Here is a 22,028-nt window from a genome sequence, read left to right as displayed (position 1 = left end):
TTAACAACATTAAATATTTATATAAATATTAACAAGTGGACTAATCCAAGTCATTTTTAGGAACTGCGAAGAAACTTGACATGAAATACTGCAGATCAGTTGAACTGCAACTTGTTTATAAATATCCCCAAGACTGAGAAGAAGAGGAAAAAAAAAGAAAAAGGAGAACAGAGCAGAAACATCCTCATAGCAGTTCTGGTATGACTTAGAGCAACCAGTGTTAGCAGAACAAGGCAGTTCTGGGACAGACAAGTGAGTAGGGAAAACAACCCTCAAGGCTGCATCTTGCTAACTTCAAAATCCAACAGGTTATGTTCCTAGTGCTGCCCAAACCAGCACAGGTTCTGGACTGCACAAAAAGGAAACATTTTCTTCTCCTTCCCCATCCTCATTCTGAAACTTTTAAACCCACCAAGACAACAAAAGTCGGTCCCATGAATAAAAGCAGCTCCAGCGTCACTGTGTACACTGAATTATTTTCACTGCTGCCTGACAAAGCAGTGATTTGTGAACTACCAGAGAGGCAGTCTGTGAATGTCTCAATAAATGTGTGCACGTTGAGCAAACATTTGGGTTTCAGCAGTGGACAAAGCAGGGCAAGTCCCAAGAGTCGTGCAGCACTTGTTGCGTGACCCTGCAGCCAAGGGCTGTGGGACTGATTCATCCTGCAGGAGCAACACACTGCAGTGGATTGTGCTACTGACAGACCACAGCACTCAGATTTATTGTTTGGTAAATAACTGTAAGTGAGCTCCAGTGCCTCTTACACAAACACATCCCAACTACGCCCGAAAATACAGAAGTGTGGTCTGAGTCTACACACAGAAAACGATCACCTTCCAGACACAACTGTGCCTCTGAAACTGCTTTTTCTGAAGTGTTACATCACTCTTACTATTGTTACATACAAAGAGATTAGAGAGAAAAAAACCTGCCTCCTTGCTTTCCCTGCAGTATTGCACTCCAGGTAAATACAGGGTTTCCTCCAAACCAGTGTGGCATCTGGCAGGTGACACACACACCTCGCACGGGCAGTGACGCTGCGGTGACGTGGAGCTCAGCAGGGTGTCGGGAACTGGTCAGACCAGACCCACAGACACCCCACAGATCAGCAACAGCAAACCCACAGCCCTCTGGTGGGGGTGAACTCGGGGGGCTGAGGGGGCACTGAGGGGTTTTAGTGCCCTTCGTGGCAGAGCTCAATTTTTCAGCATCTCCACGAAGTATCAGAAGAGGAAAACTTCTTTTCAGAACAGGAAAATGTGGCTATAAATAGCTCCTGTTAGCAACCCTGCTCCTGAAGTCCCAGGGTATCAGCGTTGGTTCATTTGTTGATGAATATTCTCAGAATTAAGAACTGGAATATCAGAATCCACACAACGTGAAGAGCAGAACCAAACACTCAGCACCTTTAGTTTCTGTCACCTGCCCTCCTAACACAGCGACACAAAGTGATGCAGCTGAGACTTTGCTTCATCCCCTGAACAACTCAAGAAGAATTCCCAAAACTTCACTTCCACAAGAACAAGCACTGGGTTAATTCAACTTCTCTCAGCACACAGTCACTCAGCAGTCCCTGGAAACTCCCACATCAGAGGACGAAGTTCCCAGCACAGGTACTGGGCTCACAGAGGAGCCCCAAAAATGTGTCTGGAAGTCTTAAGTCTAAAAAAATAATGACTCACATCTCCTTTCACTCCAAACTGTACATAAAACCCTAATATTGACAGCAAGGTCTGCCAGAAACTCTAAATGCCTCTCGCTGTTTTGGGTTTTTTTCCCCTATTTCTTACTCTAAAACTCAGAGGAAAACAACTGAAAGTTAACATTTTCTCTCTTTCCCTCTTTAGAAAAACCTTTCCATTATTTAACTAGCAAAATAGAAGACTCAGTGTATTTAATCAGCTTTTTTCTTTTGTTTAAAGCTGGAGATCTGGTAAAGGAGACCTAAGCACATCCAGATTATTGACATGAGTCTTGTCCAAAAAGAGATAACACTTTGATTTTAAGGAGGGCAATAAAAACCAGGCCACTGCAACAGCAACTCTCAGACCCTTGTTCAAACACTTCTTCTCACTCTTATAAAGGCATCACATCACTTCTAGTTCTGGGCAGAAGTGATACAAAAGTGTTTCCTTAAAGAACATCTACGTAGGATTTTCTGTTTTCTGAAATTCTGGCAATGAGGGAAGGAAGACAAAACTGTGCACTTTGTGAGGTGTGGTCTGGGTTGTGGTTTCTTTGCTTTCCAGTCATTTCAGACATTATTTCAGCATCTACCTGAAGCATTTGACAAGTTAACAGAGAATCAGGGGGATGGTGCACTCAGAGAGCCACAATTCAAGCCTTGCTAAGCAGATCTGATAGACCATTTTAATTCTGTGCAATTATCACCCAACAATGCATTCAGCACTTCAAAAGCATCCATGTAGCCCTTTAAAATTCGTAAATTAAGGAAGTTCAGTTTAAGTAACTGCATTTTAAAGATTAAAACATCATAGAAGCACTGAGGTTGGAACAGAACTCTAAGATCAGCAAGTCCAACTGAGCCATTTGTTAACCAAAGAATATAAACTCCTGTTACTGTCACTCCAGATTTGAGAGGCCTGCCTTGTGCACTGGCATTTCAAACTGCCACTCCAGAAAGCTTTTGATTCTTTACCTGCTCCTACTGAAAAGCTGAATTTCCCAGGTGATTTCCAAAGTGTATCCAAACCACAGCTGAGAAATTCAGACTGCAGTAACATGGTTATTATATAAAAAGTGAAAAAGTGAATCTGGGGGAGTTCCAATAAAAATAAATCCTTATTTATTCTGGGTACATGAACACCACTGATAGGCAGGAGATACTGTTAAGCTCTCTGTGGGTCTTGCATTATGGTGGGGGCAAAGCAGCCTTTTACTCAGCATTTCTACTGGCTCAACTTATTGACCAAAGAGAAAGTGTTTCAGGTGACTTTTGTTCTTCTTTAGACCCCTACATGAAACAGAGAACCTGATTTGCAAAAGTGAACATCATCACCTCGCATTAGACGTGCAGGCCCTTGGTTTTGGTGCATCTTTTTAGGTATCTGTACTTAATACTTTGAAAATGGCTGTGTATATTACTGGTTTCACTCTATCAGTCTACTTTTGGATCACTCAGAAAGAGATGGGAGGTATCACAGAAAATAAATACCACAGGGAAAGCACAAACCAGTGAGATACAAGATTTCCATCTCAAAACAGTCAGGAAGATATTCTATAAACCTGCAATCTGCCCAACCCACTTCCCTCTCAACTCTCCAGCTGTGAGACTGAAGCAGAGCACCCACCACCTATTAAAAAGGAACCAACTCAACTGGTTGCTTCACAGCAGCATAAAGATCCACCTCATATCCACCCAAAACTTCCTACAAACACACAGTGGAGGCAGCAGGCAAAAGATAAGCCTTGTTTTTCACACCTCGACCTAAAACACTCCCCCAATTTTACCTCCAAAATAACCACGACACAAACTCGATGATCTGCTTACTCTGGCCATTGTCACCTGTGCTTTCAACACCAATCAGCAACTGCCCCCAAACAAGTCACAGAAATGTTCCTGAGATGTAAATCCAGCGTGTTACAGTTCTATTTTCACAGTCACAGTGCCACAGTCCAGCACTGTATGTTCACTTACCATGAAATTATTTAATCCCTCCCCTGAGCTCCAGATTTTTACAGAATCCTACCGGTCTTAATACATTTGTTTAAGGAAAACATTTTACACTCCCATTCTGCCTGTCAAAATATAATTTTGAGGGAAAGAAAATGACAATAATTAATTAATCCTTTGGTTCAAGTTTCTGAGACGCTGGACTTTAAAAAAATGTATGAAGTAAAAATCATGGCATGCATGATTTATCTCAAATTACTGGGGACAGTTCAACAACTTGTTAAATCTAAACAACAATCTACTAATACAGGACAGAACACTTAATTCACTGTTCAAATTTCCTGCTCATCAAGTAAAGATTTTTGGCAGAAGTGCACTGCTCAAAAGAAAAGGGAAAAAAAAAAGGAAATATAAAAGAAATAAACAAGGAAAACCAGACAAAACTCATCCCCTGAACAGGGGATTTAAAGTTCACACATGTCAAATGTAATAAGACAAATATGTCCTCTGGTCCAAATTCAAACAGAATTAGCTAAAAATGCTGCTTTTAAAACTGAAATGAGGAGTTTTAAAAGGAAAATGCTAATTCATAAACCATTAATCTATTAGTGCAAGCCTCTGGCTCTTGTTGCTTCTGTAACAGAATAGTGAACCTCAAAAAATACACAAAGCAAAGCTAAGGGTCAGGTGTTGTTCCTCGAGTGTGGCACATCCCAGAACTAAACTAAGCAGATTTGAAATCTTCTGCACTGCAAAATAATCCTGCCTCCCCTCCCTGACCTGACAGACACCCCAGTTTTACAGCAACGTTATAATCCTGAAGGAAAAGGCAAAGAGCAGAGAGCTCTGTCACCCAGCTCAGAGTCACAGCACACACTAACAATAATCATCCTAGGCTGATAAATTCCAAACCATCTGCAGAGCCTTCTGATCCCACCAAAGATGGCATAACCTCACCTGCTGCAGTGGAAACACTGAGAACAGCTTCTTTTCTTCTTAAACAAGGGGTTAATGACCCAAAGTAATTAAAAAGTTCATGGGACAGAAGACTCCTCAGGAGAGGAGGGAAGGGTATGAGGTAAAGCTGAATACATTTGGTACACAAGGTAGCCAGTGAGAAACACCCAGTTTAAATTTGCAAGTGCTCATCTCAAAAGCAATGCCCAAGAGCAGCACTTGCAGGACAATTTACAGGGGCATGTTCCTTCTATGCTATTAGTGAATAGAGGGTTCCACTCCTAAGAAAGCTGTGCAAAAAAGGGATGGGTGCCTGCAAATCTATCTAATTCAAAGACTGACCTTTTTTATTTATATACTATTATTTGATTGTTGTTGGATTTTGTCATTCTGCTATTAAAGATGTTTCAGAAAAACCCGGAGATCAGAATTATTCAAAGTAAGGAGATTTATCTTGCAATGAATTCTTGTTCAACACTGACATGTGGCTGACCCTGCATTCTGAGCTTTTTGTTCCAGTAACTGAGTCTCCAACATGAGAAGCAAAGTACTTTTCCATTTCAATTTAAAGATAACTATTATTGGAAAATTACATTAAAGCAAATATTTATACAAATGAATGTCTCCTCTTTTCTTTTTAAAGTGTGATATGTTGATTCTTTTCTTAAAAAAAAAACCCAACAGATTGTCTTCTCTTGGTACTACCCCTGTTTTCCCGTGTACAAGATGGCACACAGGGAAAGAAGGTTCTGTTTCAGTCACTCATTACATGCCACGGGTTTTCAACTAGAAGAAGAATTACAAGGTTTATGCCTTCAAATCTGCAAAAATTATTCTCAATTTCAGTGAGTGCAACTGCTACCAGAGTAAGAACATTGTGTCAAATAAAACTTGATTATTCAGCCCTACAATTACCTGTGCAACCGACTCCCTGAACATCGAACAATTATTACCCTAATGTACATGGCAAAGAAAATCACCGGATGGCTTTAAAAAGACCCCTCCAAAAACTATCTGAGCTCTCACACTACAGGATGTAATTATTTCCATTGTCACCTGTAATTAGGCATGTACTGCTCAAGGGTTACACACGACAGATGAGACGTGTGGCTACTCACCCACAGTGTACCAGCTCGCGTCCGTCAGCTTGCTGATCACGGCTTCCTGCAAGGATCCGTCGGGCATTTTGGTTTCAACCATTGCACCAACCTGCAAAAAAGGAGCAGCTCAAGGTCAGCCTGGGAGCCCAAAATCGCCGTGCAGGAAAGAGTTACTTTTTTAAACGCTCATTTTTGGTAAATGCCACGTGCAAAGTTTGGTCGCTTAGAAGGGGAGAGCAAAAGTACTGCAAGCAGACACTAAAGCAGGAACTCGGACCATCTCATGTCCCCGTGACTTAGATCATCACAAGAAGTCACAGAGGGCTAATTGAAAACAAACACTGAAAGTAATTAATTTTATTACTGATAAGCATGCCATTACTACTGTTTCTTATACTTTAAAGGCACTGTTACGCTGTGGGCTAGATCAGAACACACTGGTGGTTCCTGCAGGAGCTACAGAGAAAAGACAAATATAAGAAAGATGATCATCTTTGAAAAGATCAGTTTGCATTTGGTGTTTATAACACAGCCCTGTATTTTAACTACACAACTGCTACACAGCATAAAAATACAAATATAAAAATACTTGGCTTTGCATTCAAGTTCTCAATTACTTCTAATAAGTTTCAAAGTTTCAAAGTTTCATTATTTATAAAAAGCTTTGTATAAGACAAATCAACGCAGGCAAAACTGTTTATCAAGTGCACGACACAGACAAGTATAAACAGCCCATAAAGCCACAACAATTAAGAGTAAATTCCTCAGAATCCATCTGATCTAAAGGGATGGGGCTCCTTCTTTGATTTCAGCCCTAGAGAACAGGTATCCAAAATTACAAATCAATGATGTGATTACCAAAAGAAGCCATGCAATTATTATACATACTCTTAGAGGTCCTTTCACTTGGTCATCTTGCACTAATTGAGTTGAGTTGTCCCCCTTCAAGACCACCTGAAAGATATTAATGGACTTTTAAGATGCAGCTGATTTTTTAATAACATACAAAAAAGCATTTGAAAATTTATTTGTAATAATAAAGATCTAATTTTCCAAATTATGATTATCAATCAACTGTACCCAAACGTTATTGAACAGGAAACACTTGGCCTGGACCATTTTACTGATGGGAAATCCCGAGTATCACACTTAATATTTATTCTGAAAAATCACAATTAAAAGAACAGAGCAAATCAAACATCAGTCATTCCAAAGCAAAGGAAATACGTTTTTAGATACAACTTTAGATATGGACATAATCCAGGGTATACCTGGAATTTGGCTTCCAGATGAGAAAATTAAGCAGGTGTTTTTTTCCCCTCTCTCTACGTCAGCTGTAGAACTTTATTGACAACACACTGAGTGCCAAACTACAACCAAACCAAAACCTCTCTTTATTAAATATTCATCAACAAATCACCAAACTGACTGCAATACCAGCATTCCTGCTGCCTTGAACCAGAGGAAGTTTTGATGGCAAAAATGTGAGTGAAAATAAGGATCAGTTAGAGTGTAAGTAAACAATTCTCCCTGTGTTCCAGAAGGTACCAGCAGTGAGACAGAGTCAACTTAAGCCTATGCAATTCAACTAAAGAAAAAATCCACAATTCCTATTTTTTCAAGGACCAAAAGTTCCATGAGCTTCCTTTTCACCCATAAAGATGTCCAGTTTTTGTCTCCCCCAGCATTCCCTCAAGACCAGACTCCACTGGAGTTGTGTTTACAGACACCCCAGCAGTGCCACACCAGAACAGGATCACTATTAACACACGTCCAGGACAATAATGCCCTTTATGCCGATATCCAGTTTTAAATAAAAATGGCATAAAGAGGAATACAGGTTGTCCTGCTACTCAGGAAAAGGCTACAGGACTATTTGGCCTCTCTGCACTCTTGGCAGGCGTGCAGGGTGTGCCTATACACTCTTAATTACAGTATCAGGCTTAGCTTGTTAAAACTTCTATTGTTGTAACTGAGATCCAGCGACAGGAATTTCCACCGAGTCCCAGCAGCCTCAGACACTTCCAAATCTTATCATGGAGTAATAAAGCATCTGATTCTAATGACAAGAAGAAACTCCTACCTATTAACAGTCTAACTACTCCACCAGACCGAAGATGCAGACACAAAATCAAGGTTGTCAGACCAGCACGGTGCTTCCTACAGAGCTGCTCATTAACACAGATTTCAAAGAACACAAGTTTCTCCAAGTACTCATTAAGAACAGGGAAAAGACTCCAATATCTGAATTAGGGGGTTTTTTTCTATTGATGAAAAGCACTCTGATAAAGTGATATGATCTATATTTGTAACTGAAGAGGCTGATGGTTTGTTCTACTCGATTTAAGCATTAAAGCACAGGAAAACTTCGAAGTGTAGCTATAAAAAGCAGCTTTCATCTCGATTTGTTAGGGGGGTTTGGGTCACTAATGCCCTATTTACATATCTTGGACAGTAGACACTAAAGTAGGAAGTGGGAAGACTTTGACAAAACAAAGCAGAAGAACAATTTCTATATTTACTTTGAATTCTTCACTTGCATTTTAACTACATTTTCCTCGTTTCCCCACAGTGGCATTTACAACAGCACTGCACCAGCAAAATGACAACTTTCTTTTTCGATTCGATTCTTTTTTTGGCAAAACCCAAATGTATGAATAGATTATTACATGCCAGTAATGTCCATGCACAGGAACTCAGCTCCAGCCAGGACAAGCTGCTTTAGAAGCAGCAGCAAGAGGCTCAAAACTTAAAAAATATTACCCCTGACATCGCTAAAACCTGGGCTAAGACACTAGTTAGTCATCTCTTGTGCTGTTGATTTATTTTGGCATTGCCTCTCAAGTTCCAAGCTCTAAAACTGAAAGTGTCAGTTGGAATGAAATGGAACTTTTGCTTCAGAAGAGGTTGCTCTGATTCCTTATTAGTCATGTAAAGCCATAATCCCCTATTTGTGACATCAAAACTTACTGCTGGGAAACTGATGCATTCAAAACCAAGACAAATGCAGTCAGGAAAGAAGCAGCAAGAAAGTTTGGTTTTGTACCAGCATCTACTAATAAGAAAACAACCAGATCCCCCCCAAAATAAAGCAAAAAAAGAACAAACAAATACCGTCCCAAACCAAACAGAAAACATGAAAAATCTCGTGCAAGTGTTGCTTAAAATTCCCACAGCGAGGTGATGGAAGGTCTCCTGATCTTCAGGACTGGGATCTCCTCTGACAGCCCTTCCAGCACGAGGCTTTAACCAAACCAGCAGCAAGCCCAGAGAACTACCTTGACTTTCACGAGCCTCTTCACCGTCTTAATCTTGGCCTCGCAGAAGGCACCGCGGTACTTGGCACTGACATCGGTCCCCACTGTCAGGTAGGCAGGTTCATCTGCTGCCTGCAGGCACACACAACGTAACAACACAGGTTAGCCCCCATTTATGTTTTTATCCACATCATTTATATATTTCATCCTGCATCTAAACTTTCAGACCTGTTGGTTTTTAGTTGACAAATGCTGTTTGGGCTGGGAACTGCCCGACGGAGTTCTTCAAAAAGGAAAATCAAAACCCAACAAACAAGTTACAGGAAGTTTTATCATACAACCCCCCTTTATTTTCATTGTCAGCCTCTCACAGAAATATCCTTGAAGGTAGTGAATTGATATTTGGAAGATCTCCTTGTAAAAAAGCTAATAAAAGACTACTAATTCAAGTAATTTCTATACAAATCAAAAATATTTCCACTGCAAAAGAAAGCAGCATAACAGACAGTTGTACTTTTTCCAGCTATAAGCAATCCAGTGACACAGATTATTTAAAACGTTTGAGATTGGTGTCATCCCAATACTTCCAATTAAGTCTATAACATTCTATATATAGGATTTCTTTCCTGGTGACTAAAAGGAGACCTCTAGAGAAATCTGTTGCAGTCTTTCAAACAGCTATTAAACCAATATTTTTCTTTCCTGGAATGCCTTTATCAAACCTTAATTGCTTATGAGTTTTTAAAGAAAATTATTTGTCATCACGTTTTCCTTTATCTGGACTTCAATACCTTAATACATTTCACTTCACTGCTCGTTGCAGCTGATAAACAAGGACAAAATTACCACGCTGAACATGACAGGAAATCAGCACAGCACCTAAAACAAGCTGGCTTTACGTGCAGGGTTTTTTTTTTCAACTCGATATTATTTCTCCAGCTCCGAAGGCAAAGGCAAAAGTTTCTCTCTCTTTAGTAAATCACACTGCAATTGTTGAGCCTTTGTAGTGAGCAAACCGGCAGCAGCAAAGGCGGGACAAAAGCTGTGGTTTTGCAAACTTGCCATAGCAGCTGCTGATACAGGAAGCGTTTAAAGACGGGAGCCCAAAGGACAACAACAACAACTCCGAGGCGACGGGGATGTTCCGAGCGCTCCTGCACGGCCGCCAGAGCTCCGAACCACCTGCCCCTCGCCGGGGAGCAGGAACAGCGCTCACGGCATCCACCGAAAGCCGCGTTATCCCAGCGTGAGGTGACTGAGAAGCGATTAAAAATGAAACCTCCAGCGCGGCGGGCGAACAGGGCGGCGATCCCCGCTCCCGCCGGAGCCGCCTACCTTCATCTTCGAGGGTTATGCGAGGGATTCCAGCTCCGGGACTTCTCCTCGCACGGCACAAACACTGCAAAAAAAACACGAGCGGGGGAGGTCTGAGGGCTGAGCTGCCCGTGAGGGGCGGCGGGGGGAGCCCGGGGGAGGCGGAGGGAGGGAGGCGGAGGGAGGGCCGGGGGGAAGGAGCCGCCGCCCGTCCCGGCCGCGCCGAGGGAGCGCGGCCGCCGCTTCCCGCCGGGCGGCCCCGCGCCCCGAGCGTGTGTCACGGCGCCATTTGCTCCGCGGGGCTCGGGGGCCGCCGGGGCCGCCGCCGCTCCCGCTCCCGGCTCCGGCCCCTCGCAACTTTCCGCGGCCCCGCCGGGCCCCCTCCTCCTCCTCTTCTTCCTCCTCCTCCCGGACTTCAGCCTCCCGCCGCAGCCTCCGGCCCGGGGAGCACCGCGCGGGGGGATCGCGGGGATATCGGGACAGAGTTGGGGGGTCCCGGTCCCGAGGGGAGGGGGGTCCCGGTGCCTGAGGGGGGCGGCGCGCGCGCCCGCGCGCTCCCCGAGGGCGGCGGGCGGGGGAGGGGTTTAAAGCGCAGCTCCCGGAGCCGCTCCGCGTCCCCTCCTCGGGACGGCGGCAGCCGCAACTCCGCCGCCGCCTCCGCCAACACCAACACCGCCGCCGCCTCCTCCTCCTCCTCCCTGCCCTCCTCCTGCTGCTCGCCCGTCCTCTTCCTACCTGTGGACTCGGCAGCCCCCGCGCCGCCCGGGCCCCTCCGCAGTCGGCGGCGGCCCCGGCTGAGCGCGGCCCCCGCTCCGCTCCGCCTCCCGCCCCTCACGGCCCCCTCCCACCGCCGGCCCCCCGCCCTGCGCAGAGCCCCGCGCACGCGGCCACGCCCGCGCCGCAGCGCGAGCCCCAATAAACAAGCGGCGGGCGCGCGGCCGCTCCCATTGGCCGCCGCCCCCCTCCCTCCGCCCGACGGCGCGCGCCATTGGGCGGCCGCGGACAGCGCCCCCATTGGGCAGCACCGCCGGCCCCCCGCGCTTCCGATTGGCCGGCGGCGGGGACCGGAAGAGCAACGGCGCGGCGCGATTGGCTGGGGGCGGGACGAGCGGGAGGGCGGGGGTGGAAGGGGGGGGAGACACAAGGAGGAAGGGGAGCGCGAGGGGGAAAGGGGGCGGGGCCGCCGCGCGCGGCGCGCACGCGCGGCGGCGGCGCCGGCGCCATTTTGTGCGCGGCTCTTTCCCATTTTAGGCCGCGGGAGAGGGAGGGAGGAGCGGACGCGGCGTGCCGGGAGCGCCCCCGGGAGCGCTCGGGTCTGCCGGGACGCCCATCCCGAGCTTCACGGAGGCGGTGTCGCGCTTCTCTTCCCGGCCGCTGGGTGTTGGCGGCGGCGGCGATGGCGCAGCGCGGGCTCGGCCGGAGGCGGAAGTGGAGCGGCCGCCATGGAGGCGCCGGGACCGCCCGCCGTGAGGGCGCGGAGCCGCCGGGGCCGCTCGGGCGCCCGGCGGGGACACGCCCGCCGTGCAGGTAGGGGCTGTCGGCCCGCGGGGGAGGGCGCAGCTCCGCCGCCGCTCACACCCTTCCGTGACGCGGGTGGGGAGGGGATCGGGGGGTTTCCTCCTTTGCCGCCGCAGGAAGATGCGGCGAGGACGGGGCTGAGCAGGGTGGAGCGGGCTGAGCGTTCTCTGCGCGGTGTCTGTGGGGACTGGGGGCTTGTCTGGCCCGGGCTAGGCTCTGGAAGTGCAGCCTGACAGGGCAGATCCTTGCACCGCGCAGGGTCCGCTGAGAGAGTTTGGTTCTAAGTGACCAGCTTTGACCCGAATAAATTGGAATTACTGACTGAAGCCTGTAATAAAATGATATTTTTAACGTTAGTTTCTCATTTTATCTCATTATGTAGAAATTGCTCTGTGGTTTTTGGTAATGCAGATCAATAATTTTTTTTCCCAAATTAATAAATCCTTAATTTTTATTTCAAAGTAACGGATCGATAATTTTTATTCCAGAGCCTTGAGCACCTGTTTGACAGCTCTTACTCTGAAGTACAAAATGTCCTTTAGGGTTACCCGAACCAACAGTGGAAGGAATTTATTTTTGTGCTCATTTGACAGAAGTAGTTTGTTCTGGTGTGCTGTCCCTGTAAGTTCTGCTTTGGAGGTGGCTTTTCTGCTTTTTATCATTTTTAACGCAATCCGATGCTTTGGAAAGCGGCAGGCACAGGGTGAGCTCTGCAGGGAGGGCGGGGAGCTGTGGTGGGTGGTACAGGTGAGGCTCGGAAGGTTTAAAAAGGCTTTAAAGCACAGGAGGCTTGTTTGGAGTTGACTGGAGGGGAAAGTTCTGGTGTTGGGATTTGGGTTTTAATTATAAAGGTGCTTGAGGAGCTGTACAAAATGTATAAAGGTTGGAGGTATTTGGTGCTGACAGAACTTTTTGCTGCAGTTCTGCTTCCTGCAGAGGGGAAAATGAGGAGTTCTTGACTCTTCTCAAGGGCCTGGGGTGACAGGACAGGGAACAGGGAGTGGATTCAGAGTGACAGAGGGCAGGGCTAGGTGGGGTAAGGGGAAGGAATTCTTGGCTGTGATGGTGGGGAGGCCCTGGCACAGAGGAGCTGTGACTGTTCCATCCCTGGAAGTGTTCCAGGCCAGGTTGGACAGGGCTTGGAGCCAGCTGGGATAGTGGAAGGTGTCCCTGCCCATGGCAGGGGGGTTGGGCCAGATGATTTTGGAGGTCCTTTCCAACCCAAACCATTCTGTGATCCTGCGATTGATACTGTGATTTAGAAGCTGTTAAATCTAACCCAAATATTTAACAAAACTTGCAGAATTCACTTTGAATGTGAGCATTCACGTTTGGCAATGTGTTTGCCAAACCCTGCCTTAGACTGTGAGCTTTTCTGAGGCAGGGTTTCCATCTTTGTACTGAGTCCGGTGCCATTCAATAAATACCAGTTTGTAACAAAACTAATCAGTCTTGTTTCTGATTTCCAGCAGAAAAAAACGCTGCCCACTTGGATGTATCCATGACAGCTGGCACCTTTAGGAGGTTCCCCATGGAGCTGTTGGGAGCAAAAGGACTTTACTTCTCTGTAGCCAGTGAGCAGGAGGGTTGTTCTTTTATGGTATTTTAAGCACCCAAGAATGCCCAGTGGGCAGCTCAGCCCAGTGTAAATGTTCTCACACTGCTCAGAGATGATGGAATGAAAACTCTGTGCTTTTGGCCAGCCAGAAAAAGGGTCTGATTTTTGGTTTTAATATCATTTCATTGGAGTATGAACTTCAGGAATCAGAGTTATGCCATGATACTGAAATATTTCCTCCTAAATGTCAGTGCTAACCAGCCCTGAGACTTCAGGCCAGCTTGGCTGTGCTGGATCCCTGGAGCTCTGCAATCCCTTATAGGGAAGCTGTGGAAATGAGTGGCAGAAATGAGCAGTGGGTGAGCCACTTTACCATGGGCTGCTCTGCCAACTGCACAGAGTTAACCCTTCATAAAGTCGTGGTGATTTTAATATTTAATCTTTCTGTGAGGTGAAGTGTCATGGATTTTAGGTTGAAAGCTGCAGTGTTTGTGTTATCTGTGCTGTGTTAACAGCAAAGGTCCTGCAGCTGCTCCTGTAGGTGCAGCACGGGAGAGTTGCTTGGGGATATGCATTTGAGTAAATTAAAGGCTATCTTAATTTCAAAACAATTCAAACAAAAGCATTAAGGCCCTCTAAGGATGAAGCATGGCACTGGTCATATGTAATCCTAGAGATAAGGTGATGGCTGTAAGTAGATTTAAAAAAAAATGTGTTTTAAAATACCTTTGATGCATCAGTTGCAGAATATACAGGAATTTTGCCCAAAGTCTTCCATACGTTTGGCACTCAGTAGGAAAAGGCAAAGATAGGAATGTCTTTATGTTGCAGGTTTCTTTCTCTCAAGTGTTTAATTCCTTTTTTTTTATTTATTATAATGCCTTTCATCTTGGTGTATCTATTTTGTAATTCATTAGGCAACGTTTTTCCAGTGGTGGTTCAGCTTCTCAGTGTGGAACTGCAGCATTTCCACACAAATGAAGGTCATGTGCAAGTTCCTTCATATTTATTGTAGTGTGTCAGAAAACAAAGAAAAAAACTAAACAAAAGCACCTGTTAATGCTAAATTCTTACCCTAAATTTATAGTTTTCCCAGCTCTGGCACCTTCCTGTCCTCCTGTTCAGAAAATGGAGATGTAATTATTCAGACATAACTTCATGCTGATTTTAATCATTTCCTTGTGAGGGTTCCCACTGGAGAAGTTCAGCAGCCCTTGGGAAGCCTGAATTAGTGCACTAATCCACTGGAGTTTAGTGGGGATTTCTGGGATCTGGGCTGGGTGATGTTCTGCAGCAGTGCAGGATCTTCTGGATATGAATAACCATGGAAATATTTACGCTGTAGAGAACTCTGTCAGGAATATTTGGGTGAGAAAAATCTCAGAATTTGGTTTCCTATCAAATCTGCAAAACAACCAACACTCACTCTGCAGTTTCTTTTCCCAGTAACACCAGTAAAACCATCAGCTGGCCGGAGCAGCTCTTGGGGATCTGCAGGGAGGAGCATTCCCGTTTTTCCTGAATAAACTCTGTGCAGACTTTGTTGTGCTTTGTGGCTGCAGCTCTCAGCTGCACTCCCACGTGCTATCAGATGTGTGCAGGAAGCAGTGATGCATTAACTGATTAATTAGCTGTGTTATTGGCAGCCCAGCAGCACAAGGAGAGTTTTCTTTCCCAGCTGCTGGAGCTGCTGCTCCCCCTGGCCCGTGAGCCGGGGGTGGCTTTGGCATCAGTCACACAATCCTTTAATTCCAGGCTTAAAATGGGCCTTGTTTTAAGACTGATTTGGTGATCCTGTGTTTGGACAGAGCAAGAGCTGTGGTGTAAGAGGCTATTTTTATTCTTCCTGCTTTGGAATTTTCTGATAGCTGACATATTTGTATCAAATGTTAACATTGGCCAGTTTAGGAACTCCATGCCCATTGCCAGCGTTTTCTTAGGATTGGCTTTTAAAACCAGTTTTTGCATGTTTTGTCACGTGCTGTTAAATTATCTGATTATGGATGTCTAATGTCTCTTGTGGCCTAGCAGAGGGATGCAAGGTCCAGAATTTGATTACAAATACACTGAATTTCTTGTGTTGTTTCTCAGGACTGCAGGTTCCCACTGATGACCGCAGTGAGGCTGTCACAGCTGCACTGGGGGACTCGGGCAGTGGTGTGGAAGAAGATTTGGGCAGCAGCTTCACTTTAGATGTGGCAAAGGACTCTGATTGTCATCACCTGCAATCAAGCCCTCAGTCTGTCTTTCAAAACTTGAAGTAGGTGCTTGAATTCCAGTGAGAATTTAGGAGTGAGTTCTTTTCTGTGGCAGGCACAAGACAGTGGTTGGTACCAGAAATGTGTCCTGTGCACGTGCAGGCTGTCAGTGCATCAGCCATCCCAGCCTTGTAAACTGACAGTTTTTAAACTCTTTATGCTTCTTAACTGGCTTCCAGATTATCTCTGCATGCAGCCTTTTTTCCTGGATTCTGAGGTGTAGGCCTGATTACTGATGTTACATCAGTAGTTTATCTGTGGTAGTTGTGATCTTTGAAGGTGAGGAGAGATGGGAGTGGTTTTGTGGGTAAATACAGTCACTCACCAGTGTTCAGATCAAGAAATAAACTTAAATGCAAAACACTTAAACTTTCACTTCAGTGTCTAAATATTCTTCCTAACAAAGTAAAACCTCCAGTTTATAATTACTGCTGCTTTAGTAAACTCCCATCTAAATCAAACACACAGTGCAAAACCCTTGTGGTTTGTGGAGTGGCAATTACTTATTTTGTTGCTGTTAAAACCAGCAGGAGAAAGTCTTCAGAGTTTTAGAATCTTCCTGCAGTGTTTTGAGTAAGTTCAGATTCTGCAACAGAAGAGAGTCCTCCTTAAAAATGTCACTTCTTAGACCTACCTTGTAGCAACAGTGTGGTCAGTTCTTTAGCCTCTTGTGATCTCAGACTGGGAGGAAATGTTTACTGAAGAGGTGTCTAATGCTGTCCATACCTCAGGTGTCACTTGCTGCTCACTTTGGAGAGCTGAAATGGTTTGTTGTTTCCCTTTGGTGAAGAAAACCAACTGTGGTTGGATTAATTTCTCTACCTGCATCAGCAAATTGGGGATGTTCTTGTTTTTCAGTAGCTCAAGTGATCTGTCGTGGTCAATCTGAAGAATCTCCCTTGTTTATGCAACCTGTTGCTACTTTGTATCTTGTGGAGATAAAGAATAGGATTCTAACACTGATGGTGAGTCCTTGGACATGACCCACCTGCCAGAACAGGAGTGTCTCGAGCTCGTCAACACCGATCAACTGCTGATTAAAACAATCTGTTGTTCCAGATGCAGATTGCAGAGCAACATGACCCAACAGAATCAGGAGCAGGGATGCAGAGTCCTTTGTGTGGGCCTGGCACAGGGAGGGAAGCAGCACTGCTGCAGAGCGTGGCTGCCCAGCAAAAGGGGAGCTTGTGAGGGCAGTGCTTATGTGGCTCCAGGGCTTTTGCTTGTCCAAATTACTTCCATCACTTGGGGTTAATTTACTTTGCAGCTTCAGCCAGCAAGACTGCAGTTGGTCAGTATCGATTCTTATTTGAAGGTATTAATGCCCTCAGTCTTTTGAATTAAATGTTTTTAGCTATAAATACCTGCTCTTGGTGAGAATCTACAGCACAGCCAGTGATTAAATTCTGATTTTTTTTTTTCCTACTTATCCAGTTGCCAAAGCTACTTTTCATCTGTGTGTGTTGTTTGGGGGATATTATTACAGGTAGCTAATTGCCAAAGACTTAACTAACCAGTCACCACTTAACCTGGGGATTAATTGCCAGCCTGTCCTGTTTGCAGGAGGTTTGTTCCTTCAGGGATGTGCTTTCCCCTGCAGTGCTCCCTGTGCTCTGTCACCTCATCAGTTACAGCTCTAAACAGAACCCCTGGAAGGAGCCGTGTTGTGTGACATCCAGAACTCTGACACAGCAAAATACAGGTCTGTTTTGGAGAGGTTGATTATTCTGGATCAGTGAGAGGTCTTTCATTACTGTGGGAGGGATCTGTGTGCTCCTTGCAGGCAGCACAACAGGGGACAAACTGGTACGAGGAGGCACTGCTTGTTAAAGTGACAGGGAGCACATGAAGCTGCATTTTGATTCTGCCTCAAACAGTAGTTCTGATTTTTCTATTCCTGATGTGTTTGGCTCTCAAAGAACCCTCTGTAGACTGGAAACCCCCAGAATTAGGGCTGAAGTTGAACTTTAAGCATCATCTCTGCTGAAGTAGCTGGTGCTTCCTGTGCTGCCGTTGCCACCTGTTACTGCAGTCTGATGTAACAGGTCCCTTGTCCTTTCTGAAGTAATCAGTAATCAGCACATTTCCTGCTTTCTAAAAGCCCAATAAACAAAATAAATTTAACTTGGCATTGTTTGGGTGGGGTTTGGAGGAGTGGGTGGGTTTGGAATGCATCAGCTTTTGGGTGAATTTACTACAACAGAACCTGCCAAAATTGGAACCCTAAGGAATGCATTTTGGATGTGCAGACAGTATGTTTACCAAACTATATCTAATTTTATGCAGCAATAAAGCACCCCATGTTCTTCCTAAACCCTTGCTTGGCTCGTTTTATCACATTGCCTAAAATGGTATTTTCAGTGGACAGTTCTTACTGGTTTTAGGGGAGACTTCAGGGGATTTCAGTTTTTCCTGTATCTGATGATACCCAGTGTTGGGACTATAACTATGTGATGCTGCTGCCTGTTTTATTCTGGTTGGCACAGCAACTTGTATAAGAACCATTTTTAAACAACTCTTTGGGAGTCCTTGAATAGCAACGTCCTGAAGATGAAAAAGCTCTGCATGGGGGTGGCTCAGTCCATCTGCAAACAGGAGACTTGCTTTGAGCCTGGTTGTAGCTCCTGTGTTCTCAAATACTAGAAGGTGTTTGCTGTGAGGCTTTTACCTCATCTACCACTTGTTTGCTGCAGCTCTGTGTAATTGGACATAATAGGCAGCGAGAATTTCTAGAATGGAAAGTTACAGGCACTTGGGGTCTCAAAATAGCTCTCAGTTCTTAAGGAAAAGTAACTTCCTTGCTGCACATAACTTGAAAAACTGGTGGGTGGGGGAAAGGCTGGGTCTTGTCTTACAGGCAAGTGAAAGGAGAAAAGGAGGGGGAGAGAACAGTCTCTGCTGTATTTTTGGTGCCATTACGGAGTCAGAATTGTCATGACAACTCACACTATTTTTCTCTCCATAATCATGAAGCTTTACTTCATTTTAAGGTCACGATTTTCTTCCAGCTGAGAAATCCTTCAGACGTGGAGTTGAGTTCAGTGTTTTGTGTTCCCTTCTATGGCCGTGGGTTCATCTTCAGGAAGAGACTTGCAAAGCAGCACATGGAGTTATTCCTGATCTCCTTCCTTGAGGGTGACTGGGACTGCCCAGGCAGAGGCTCTGCTGTATCCACATGGCCAGTCACACTTCCAGCATGTGGGGCTTTCAGCCTCAGGCCATGGAGCTATTTTTGGTGATGAGAAGGAAGTTGCAGATGACCCAATGCTTGGCATAGTTCAGATCTGCATGAGACACGTTCTGCTTGGAATGTTTCCCCTCTGAGAGGCAGCACCAGCTCCAGATGAGCAGTATTTCATCTGGAGATACAATCATGGATATCTGCCACACAGGGAATTTCACATGGGTTACTTCTAACAAGCCTGTATTAGGGGTTGTACAGAGGATATTATCCAAACCAGTAACTTTTATGACCATATTAAGGGAGCATAAAATTAACAGTCTTGACGTAAGAGCCTAAAATTGATTTTAAACTGCAGTGCACTTTGTTCTGAAACCTGCCTGGTGCAGTCATGGAGATGGGTGTAAGTGAACTGGGTACTGGAGCCTGTTGTTTTTCAGTTTGTCACCTGCAGTTCACCCAGTCCCCTTCTTAATTTCCCTAACAAAGCTCCAGTGCGTCGACTTGCTGACTAAATAATTGTAGCAGGGAATGTGACGTATCCAGTCTCAATAAATATCAGAGTAGTGACTCATGCCAGTGCTGAGTAACAGCCAGTGGATGGAGGAGACTCAAGGAGGAAGCATCTCTCTGTACAGCCCACACTTGTGTCACGTTGGACTGTTCTAAATCGCTCCGTGGTGGAGGGATGACTTCAAGCCAAGAGCTGAGTTGGTCTGGGCACTCCCACTTCCTGGTGTTTTGGGTCTGAAGCAACAGAATATGTCACTAAAACTCTGAGCTTAAAGCGTTTCAGCATGGCAGGAACTGCAGTTCTGCTTTCCATGTGGGCATTTAACTGTCTGCTGTGTGATGTGTTCCTGTAAATGGCCAGAGTCTGGACAGAGCAGCTTAGCTGTGGAGCCTGAAGCTTTCCTGCTGTCTTTAGAACTGCAACTTCCCAGTGCTTTGGGCAGAAATCACCCAAAGGTGATTCTTAAATCACCTCTTACTCAGATCTCCAATTCAGAAGTTTTTACCCTGCCCATTTTTTTGCCTTGCAAGGCATTTCCACATTTCACTTCTACACTGAAGTTCTAATTGACCCATTTTCAAGCCACTTATAAAAGCTAACTTTAATTTTAGGGAAGGGGATCCAAGCCCTACTCCTGTAGAAAGCATTGCTGCCTTTCAAGCCTTTGGCTGCCTGGTAAGTTGTTCTCTGGGTTTAAACCAAACTCTTGTCCTTGGATATTGTTTAAGCCTGGAGGGTAAAGGGATTATGTGTACAATGCAGCCAGACATTTTTCCCCCCTCCTTGTCCTTTATTTAAACCAGAGCTGCTAAAAGTAACCTTTTGGGGTTCTGTGATTTAATATTACTTCCTCTGGTTCTGGAACAGATCTAGTCATCACTTAAATAATAATCTCAGATCCAGCTTGAGCCTTTCTAGAGCTCAGTGTTCACCAAGGGATTTGCCTCACAGAGTCTGTATATATTTAGGAAAAAAAAAACAGCATGGTCTTCAACATTTAACAGCAGTTTAATGATGCTGTGCTGTCCTACTGCAACTTGAATTCTTTATTTGGTCAGTGTTGCCCTGAGTACTCAATTCCTCCTTTTTGAAATTCTTCCCCTGCTCAGTTTCACTGTTTGACACTGCAACAACTCAGTGCTACTTCTGATCAGCAAAACTCACTGAAGCTTCTCCTCAGCCCATCAGGTGTGGAGTAAATTGGTGGAACATGAGCATGGCTAACACGTGACTGTGTAATTAAGCATTCTTAAGTAACTTGCCTCCAATTAGCAAGTTCCTCCTTAAATGCAGCGTGGTTGTCTCATTGCTTGTCCCCGTTGGAACTGCAAGGCTACAGAAGTAGCTGGGATGGGTTTGGAGTAGGTTTGGTTTTGCTGCACTGAGTCCTCCTGGGCTAGAAATCTGTTCTAATGTTCCCTGGGTCTTGTTGGTAAGAGGTAGCAATGCTGAACTTCACGTAAATAGAAGCCTGGCAGCTTTCTGTTTTTAAAGTTAAGGGGCATTTCAATATGAAAATAACTTGTTTAGTTTTTTTCTGCTTGACCTCCTTCTGAAAAACACAGCAATTTTTAATCCACCTGCTAATGGTCACTTTTTATCCTTCTCATCTGCAGTCAATGGAAATGGTAGTTTTTTTCCTCAACATGGATAAAGATCCATTCTCATAAACAGGCTGAGCCTATACTCTGAGAAATCAGTGATTTAATTTGTAAAAAAACCTGCTGGTAATGATCATCTTGTTTAACTAAATTTTGCCATGAGAGGCAAAGCTGCTGTGCAGCACTTGGCATGTCCTGCAACTCACAGCCTCTTGAGTTGCTTCTCATCAGACTTTGTAAGTGGTCACAACAAGCAAGACAGTAATTGTAGTTCCTCAAAGGAGCTTTTAGATGGCTGTTGGAAATTTGGGATAAGCAAGTAGGCAGCTCTGTTCGTGCCTCTTACCTCTTCACATACTGTGGAACATCTCCCTTCTGTTTTCTCTTGTAAATATGCACAGGTGATACTTTGCCTTTCTCACTGTCCCCTGCAACCCGACTTGTGCAAAGAGTCCCTAATTCTGAATGGCTGTCACTGAAAGGGAGGGAGGGAGGGATGTGTGGATGGTTCTCATTTTCCCTTTAGCAGTTTGTCACCAACATTTTGGCTACAGAAGCCAGACAAAGTGAGGAGGAGCAGGCAGGTCCCTGCTGAGCAGTTCCCTGCCTGCTGCTCACCAGTGACTCAAAGGGCTGAGTCAGCAGCAAAGTGCAGGAGTAAATTGAGTTGGGAGCAGTGGAACACGGAACTGTGGGGCTGACTCAGGAGCAGCTGGGCTGGTGCCTCAGGAGGAGGCACTGAAGGAGTGGCCTGGCCGTGACTAACCCTGGTGTGGCAGGCTCTGAAAGCTCCACCCAGCTGCAGAGGCAGGAGCTCAGGTGGACTGAGACAGAGCCATCCCTCTGCAGTGACCTTCCCATGGCCCAGAAAGGAAGCAGAACCTGTACCTGCCAATCCCAGGACAAGGCCAAGGCCAGGTATTTTTCTAACTACCTGTATGAAAATAAACCTGTAAGGGAAAGCTTTGGTTTTATGGCCTGCTGATGGTGAGTGTGTGGTACTAAAGCTGAGCAGTTTGATTCATCACACAAACATGCACATTGTAAGTGCATGTACAAACAACACTTTAATTTTAACTGAGTTTTAAGGTGGTGAACAGAACAGTTTGTTAACCTTGTAGAATCACAGAATG

At 45.2% G+C, this 22,028-nt stretch overlaps 1 protein-coding gene across 2 annotated transcripts in view; it reads right to left on the bottom strand.

Annotated features, from left to right (window-relative positions):
- The window catches only part of ARID4A (AT-rich interaction domain 4A), a 44,426-nt gene extending 33,352 nt beyond the window's left edge, over positions 1-11,074 (bottom strand). For both annotated transcript variants that reach the window (XM_050336234.1, XM_050336235.1), the window contains exons 1-5: positions 11,001-11,074; positions 10,287-10,350; positions 8,973-9,083; positions 6,583-6,648; positions 5,713-5,803 (exon numbers count right to left, since the gene is read on the bottom strand). In XM_050336234.1, coding sequence (XP_050192191.1) covers positions 5,713-5,803; positions 6,583-6,648; positions 8,973-9,083; positions 10,287-10,292 — 274 coding nt within the window. In that variant the 5' untranslated portion in view covers positions 10,293-10,350; positions 11,001-11,074. The remainder of the gene's footprint in view (positions 1-5,712; positions 5,804-6,582; positions 6,649-8,972; positions 9,084-10,286; positions 10,351-11,000) is intronic.
- Between the last annotated feature and the right edge of the window lie 10,954 nt (positions 11,075-22,028).

This window comes from Myiozetetes cayanensis, unplaced genomic scaffold (genome assembly GCF_022539395.1).
Source record: "Myiozetetes cayanensis isolate MyiCay16 unplaced genomic scaffold, myiCay2020 scf6-25, whole genome shotgun sequence".
Classification (NCBI taxonomy): Eukaryota; Metazoa; Chordata; class Aves; order Passeriformes; family Tyrannidae; genus Myiozetetes; species Myiozetetes cayanensis.
Note: the sequence above shows the minus strand (reverse complement) of the source record. Positions and strands in the feature narration are given on the sequence as shown.